Source organism: Octopus bimaculoides, chromosome 9 (genome assembly GCF_046866305.1).
Source record: "Octopus bimaculoides isolate indiv1 chromosome 9, ASM4686630v1, whole genome shotgun sequence".
NCBI lineage: Eukaryota > Metazoa > Mollusca > Cephalopoda > Octopoda > Octopodidae > Octopus > Octopus bimaculoides.
Window position 1 is genome coordinate 6,253,256 of NC_142936.1, and position 7,500 is coordinate 6,260,755.

Genomic DNA, 7,500 nt, shown 5'->3' on the forward strand with positions numbered 1-7,500 from the left:
TAGGGTGCATTTAAGGAATTATCACGGCTCCAATTTTAGCTACTTTCTGACTATTCATCAAGCTTTAACAGGAGTTTAAGGCCAGTTTAAGATTGGTTGGACATGGGAACTTCAATATACTGATAACCTGGTCCTTATAGCAAAGTCTCTGAAAGACAATGCTGAAACAAACACGGAGCCTGAATAGAGTGGCTGTATGGTAAGTAGCTTCCTTACTAACCACAAGGTTCTAGGTTCAGCCCCACTGTATGGCACCTTGGGCAAGTGTCTTCTACTATAGCCTCAGGCCGACCAAAGCCTTATGAGTGGATTTGGTCGACGGAAACTGAAAGAAGCCTGTCGTGTATATATATATAGATGTGTGTGTGTATATATATATGTGTGTGTGTGTATCTGTTTGTGTGTCTGTGTTTATCCCCCACAACATTGCTTGACAACCAATGCTGGTGTGTTTTCATGCCTATAACTTAGTGGTTCGGCAAAAGAGACCAATAGAATAAGTCCTTGGGTCAATTTGTTCGACTAAAGGCGGTGCTCCAGCATGGCTGCAGTCAAATGACTGAAACAAGTAAAAGAGTAAAAGAGTAAAGAGTCCTTCAGCTGGTCAGCTCTTGTCAAACTGTCCAACTCATGCCAGCTGGGAAAACAGATGTTAAATGATAATAACGATGATATATATATATATATATATATATATATATATATATATTCATTTTGCAAGATTCCTGATGTGAAACCGTGTGTTGAAACAGATATTATTGTATTTCGGGATGGTCATTTTTTTTTTTTCTTTTTGCCAAATTTACACACGCACTATATAATCATTCTTCACTTGTTTATAACGGTACTTATTTTAACTCATGTCCAATGGGCTTCATTTAGTTTCTCTCAACCAAATCCACTCACAAAGCATTGGCTGGCCCAGGGATATAGTAGAAAACACTCGCCCATGGTGCTGTGCATTAGGACTGAACCCAAAACAGCATGGTTCCTAAGTGTACTACTCAACCGCATTACCTCAGCTTCATACACACACACACACACACACACACACACACACACATCTATATACACTTTCCTTCATACCTACATTCATGTGAGTGTGTGTGTGTGTATGCTCTGCTGGTTAAACAAAAGATAAGAAATCTGTTGAATAAATAAATTAATATTGATTTTTCTTCAATTCTCTAATGGCCCATCTCTTTTATTTATCACCATTGGGAGTGTAGTACAATTCTTATATTGAAAGTACAAAAAGGTTTGTTACATTGTAAGCCCTTCACGTTATCTTTAGAGTTTAAAAATATGGACATAATGTTAGTGCGTAAATGGGCAAAAAATGAGAAGTGCAGCAGATGCATTTCAATTTTGTATTTCTTTTTAGCTAAGTGAGACCTGAACGAGCAAAAGAAAGAGCTCTACTGATTTGATTAACTCGCATTGAGGAAGAGCAGTTTTTGATGGTCTGTTAGTGAGGTGGCTTTGTTGTAATGTTTCAAGAATGTTAGTATATTAAAAAATTTAATTAACTTTCTTAATTTATGCTTCACTGATAATTTAATTTCAATATATACACACACACACATATATATATATATATATATATATATATATATACATACATGCACACATATATACTTACACACACACACACACATATATATATACATACACATATATACTTACATACATACATATATATATATACACACGTATATACTTACATACATATATATACACAAATATATACTTATATATAAACACACACACATACATACACACACACATATACATACTTACACACACACACATATATATATAAATACATATACATATATATCCATATATATATATATATATATATATATATATACACACATACATATACATACATAAATATAAATATATACATACATAAATATATGTATATATATATATATATGTGTGTGTGTATGTATGTATGCATGTATGCATGCATGCGTGCCTCCCACTTGCAATAAATATATCGATTGTAAGGAGTGCACTGAATAAACCAGCTGAAGGAAATATCTTCCTGGGGTTGAATAGCAGTTTCATCATCTCTAAAGCGGCCATTATGAATACCTTATTGATATATATACCTATATATATGTTATCTTTTACTTGTTTCAGTCATTTGACTGCAGCCATGCTGGAGCACTGCCTTCAGTCGAACAAATCAGGTGATGGTGGTGGTTGTGGTGGTGGTGGTGGTGAGAGTGGTGGTGGCGATGGTGGTGGTGGTCATGATGGCAGTGACCAAAGATAGCAACATGCAAGCTTCATTTAGAATAGTTCAATCAATGACAGAATAACATTGGGTACTTTTTCAAAGTTTACATTGAAGGCCATTCTTTTCTATAGCAGCGAGGCTTTGATGATAACAAAACCACAAACAGTACAGATAGTAGCTGGACAGCATGTGTCTTTATGATCAAACTGAAAGTTCCAGAAGGTAAAAAAACAAAAAAAAAACAATAAAGAATGACTAATTGCAAGATCAAAGAGTTATTCAGTTCATAGCATTTTACAGTGAAGAAAAAAGATTATTCTAATTGGATATGCTTTACGCTGACCAAACGAACCAACTCTACTGCTGACCACCCCTTTTGAATTAGAAGAATGCATCTATAGGATCTTATCAGTTTGGAGAAGTTTTTATGAAAGACATTATCTGCTGCCATTAATGTGGATCTAACCAGATGCAATATTTGATTCTGTGAAGCTGCTGACCATTGTATGAACAAGAACCAATGGCCATAGAGAAATGGCTATTATTAAGAACACAGCAACTCTTATGTTGTGGATTACATGTTACAGAAACAAAAAAGGCTGATTTTCTTTGTTTTACAGAAATGTAAATGATAACACCCACATCTTTTTGGGGTTTTTTGTAACAAAATGGTTCCATCATTGTCAGGGTACAACCAGCATAATCTTTATTTTACAAACATTATCCTTTGTGGAACCCTGTTCATTAAAAACAAAAAGGAAATGGTATTCTATCAGTTTCCAGTTGATTGGATCAACAGACATATGTACCCTGAATGTAGTTCTTGGGGAGATTCAGCGTAACACAGAGTGTGACAAGGCTGGCCCCTTTGAATTACAGGTACAACAAAAACTGGAAGAAAGAGTGAGAGAAAGTTGTGATGAAAGAGTACAGCAGGGTTCGCCACCACCCCCTGCTGGAGCATCGTGGAGCTTTAAGTGTTTTCATTCAATAAACACTCACAACACCCAGTCTGGGAATCGAAACCACAATCCTATGACTACGAACCCACTGCCCTAACCACTGGGCCATTGTGCCTCCACAGAGAGAAGTAATATTATTACAAGGGCTTATTCGACATGAGATAATTTAAGAACAGAGCAGAGTGAACAATGTGACTGCAAAATGCTGAAAGCACAAATGCTGCTGGGGTGGACATGTTACAAGGGTCACAGATGACAGGGGAACTCATGCAGTCACTGAGGGATATCCAAGGGATCAGAAAAGGTCACTGGGAAGGCATCTATGAGGATGGAAAGACACACTAGTTAAGCAATTTGGGTTGAGATGGAAAAGAATGGTGCAATCAAGACAGAATTGGAAGCGCATTGTGACCAGTGGTGTATAACAACATTTGATGGTTTGGTCAATACTGAGGCTGAAATCACAACGTTGCCCCTAAATGAGATACCACACCATTGCAGAGTTACTTATTTACAGTCAAGTGGACTGGGGCGATGTGGAATGAAATGCTTTGCTCAAGAACACAGTACACTGCCTGGTCTGGGAAATGAAACCCTGATCTTGCAATCATGAGTGCAACACCCTAAACACTTGGCTACACACCTTCTCACATTATATACATAGCATAGAGTTAATTCAAACAGACAGTGCAGTTTCCTTTTGATATCGTTTCTTATAAATAAATTGTGTTTTCACAGAGGTAGATGCGAATATTGCTCTGATGAAAGATATTTAGGGACAAAAGAAGGGACTTACGTGTGCAAGAAAATCCATCGCTATTGAGATTGTAACCCTCATTGCAAGCACATAAGTATCCATGATAAGACTGGATACACTTTTGCTCACAGGATGCCAAGCTGTCACAGGATCCTGAAAGGAAGAAAGCATGGGAGTCATTAGAACATGACATAAGTATAGATGCACATATCCATACATACAGACATACAGACAGACAGAGAGATAGACAGACAGACAGAGAGATAGACAGACAGACAGACAGACAGACAGACATAGTTAAGTCACAATACATGGAGTCAAGTAATTTATTGTTAAATATAAGAATATAGATTATCTTCATGCTTTTAAGTTATGAAACAATTTGTCATGACATTTGAATGTTCTTATGGCTAAATAAGATTTCACCAAACTATTTCTCATCCAGCGAAGCATACTGGCTTCAACAAAAATTCTGTCTAATGACTTAACCCATTACCTCCCATAATTCTGTTAACTGGAATTTTTTTTATGGAACTTTGATTTCTAGCATAAAACAGCCTTAGAAACACGCTGGAATGATCAAAATGACATTTCAAAATAGCATTTTAAATAGAAGTAAGCGAGATATTGGGTGAAAAATTAGCAAACCTCATTTGAATATCAGAGAAATATACCTAGTAGATATAGCAAAAAGGTTAGATATGTGTAAATATTGACAGATAATTACGAAATTTGTAATTTTTAAGTGATCTCATATGAGATCACTGGTAGGTAATGGGTTAATGTAATATGTGTGCTCACTGAGATATGCTCCACATGCTCAGCTCTTTTTGAAACAGCTGTAAGGGACTTTACACAATATTTCTAAATCCCTTATTTTTATAACGATTCTATAATTATGTTTTTTATAATTATGTCTGAATTATAAATTACATGCTTTAAAGTGACACAATTTGTTTTGCTTGCTCATTCTCTTTTCCTAATATATAAACACACATACATATATGCATATATATATATATATATATATATATATATATATATATATATATATATATATATATATATATAAAACAATTAAAAGAATTTATTTTCTGTTGAGACATTATTTATCTTTTCAATTCAATGTACGCACAAGAACTGGCATCATTCCACCTGAAGCCATCCCATTGATGTTGCATTCATCTTTAAAAAGAAAACATAGCTGATTTCAGTTTGCTGAACTCATAAGCAGACACTGCCACACACATCATCATCATCATCATCATCTTCATTATCACTATTTCACAGATATATTTATTCCTTTTTTTTTTTTTTTTTTTTTTTTACTTTGAATACACAAGTTTAACACTTGCAGCAATCAGCCAATAAATACATTTGTTCCAATGACAAACGCCGTTGATTTAATACAAGCTACATTTCACCTTTCCATCAACATTTATCAATGAAATTCAATTATATTTGCTTCGTATACAGAAATAGTTTCATTAACCATAAACATTTAGTAAAGTCTTTACCACTTTTCATTTCAATGATTTTGTTTGAACCAAAGCTGCCAAGTGAAAGGACCTCTCTCTATTTTATATCGTTTGCTAGAAACAGAAGCCAAATCTAGACACTTTTCTTTCTTCTTTCTTTATTGCTTCTTCATAATTATTTCCTTGTTTTGTGCCATTATATGTACGACTTGACACTGCCATTTGTCCACGTTGTGAGTTCACAGTTCCGGTGCTAGATAAGATAAAGTTACATTTTTGAGTCATGCCGACTGATAAAGGCTGGTTACTCCCTTTAGCCAGCTGAGTGGACTGGAGCAATGTGAAATGAAGGGTCTTGTTCAAGAACAAAATGCATTGTCCAGTCCAGGAATTGAAACCACAATCTTAGGATCATGAGTCCAACACCCTAACCACTAAGCCATGTGCCTCCACAGCAATGTGAAATGAAGTGCTTTGCTCAAGAACACAATGTGTTGCCCGGTCCAGGAATTGAAACCACAATCTTACGATCATGAGCCAACACCCTAACCATTAAGCCACGAGCCTCCACTAGCTCCAGTACTACAGGCACATGATTAAAATGTCACAGTAAAGGATTATAAGACAGATTCTTTTACCCTGGGGCTCAAGGCAAGAGACATTGGCACAAAACCAACAATTCAGTAATACTAATCCACAAAAATAAAAACAGCAATCCAACATGCCTCCATCATCAGCTGCCCCATGGATATCATTATGGTTTCGACACCTTATTTAAATAATGATCATATCAAGTAGGCAGCATGTAAATATATGTAATTGTGTACTATATGTGTATGTCCCATGATGAGGCAGAGTATATTTTTATACAGAGCCAGAAATCCGGATCTGAGATTATCCAATAACTTTTTGCTAGTTTATTTGTCTATTTGTTTTTTTGCCTTGTGCTTTATGAATAAATGATGTGGTTTTAGAATCAAGTTTTGACTGCTATCTCTAGCATGGTGGTATCGCTTAGATACCCTTAATTATAATTTTAATATATCATTTAATGGATACAATTACAAAAGTGCTACTAATAGTTTCATGTTTTGAGATACATTAAATTGACAGATTTATATAAGATGCTGTGTGTCTCCAAGCAACCAGCAACTTTTCAGAATCAGTTCATAATGTTAGATGTATTTAAAAAGTCGGATGTTGGTCGATGAGAAGACAGGAGAAGAAAATAATATGAAGAAGGTTGATGTAAAAATTGGAACAAGGAAAAGGAAAAGAAAAGTAAGAGAACCAGGGTCTTTGTCCTCTTTGACTGTAGAAACCATAATTAATGTAGCTGGTGCAGAATAATGTAGCAGAAACGAGACCAAAGTCTGTAAAAATAGTTAGTGAATCCGAAGCGGATGATGTCCTCCAGTTCGACAAAAGAAGCTTATTCATTCATCATCCTTTTAATGTCCACATTTTCATGCTTGTCTGACTCAGATAGATCTTTATTGAAGTAGACTTTTCTGTGGCCAGTTGACCCCACCACTGTCACTAAACCTTACCTGTCTCAAAAGCAAGGTAATATTTCTTCATGTCCAAACATGCTTTTGTAGAATACTGGAAATAAATGTCAATTCGTTTGCAACAATCTTGCAATGCAAAGAAGACAAGGAGACACAAAAACATATGCACGCTCAGTTTCCATCTACCAAATCCACTTACAAGGCCTTGGTTGGCTCGGGGCTATATTAGAAGACGTTTGGCCCAAGGTGTCATGCAGTGGGATTGAAACTCAAACCATGTGACTGGAAAGCAAGCTTCTTAACCACACAGCCATATCTGTGCCTAGCAGGAGGCACAGTGAAGTTGAATCCTTAAGCAGTTTGCTTCATAACCTCAAGTTCCTGGTTTTAATTACACTGCATGGAATCTTGGCTTAATGGAAACTGTATGGAAGCCTTGAGAATTACATTAAAGATACATGTGTCTTCGGAATACTCAGCCAGTTACATGGAAATTCAGGAACAGTTCATCCAACTGATTAAATAGCTTGACAACATAATC

The 7,500-nt window shown here is 35.7% G+C and overlaps 1 protein-coding gene across 1 annotated transcript in view; it reads right to left on the bottom strand.

The window, feature by feature from the left end:
• Window positions 1–7,500, bottom strand: part of LOC106875003 (pikachurin) — a 474,529-nt gene that overhangs the window by 246,347 nt on the left and 220,682 nt on the right. Inside the window, exon 2 of the mRNA XM_052970397.2 lies at window positions 4,010–4,123. Within this exon, the coding sequence (XP_052826357.1) occupies window positions 4,010–4,123 (114 nt within the window). The remainder of the gene's footprint in view (window positions 1–4,009; window positions 4,124–7,500) is intronic.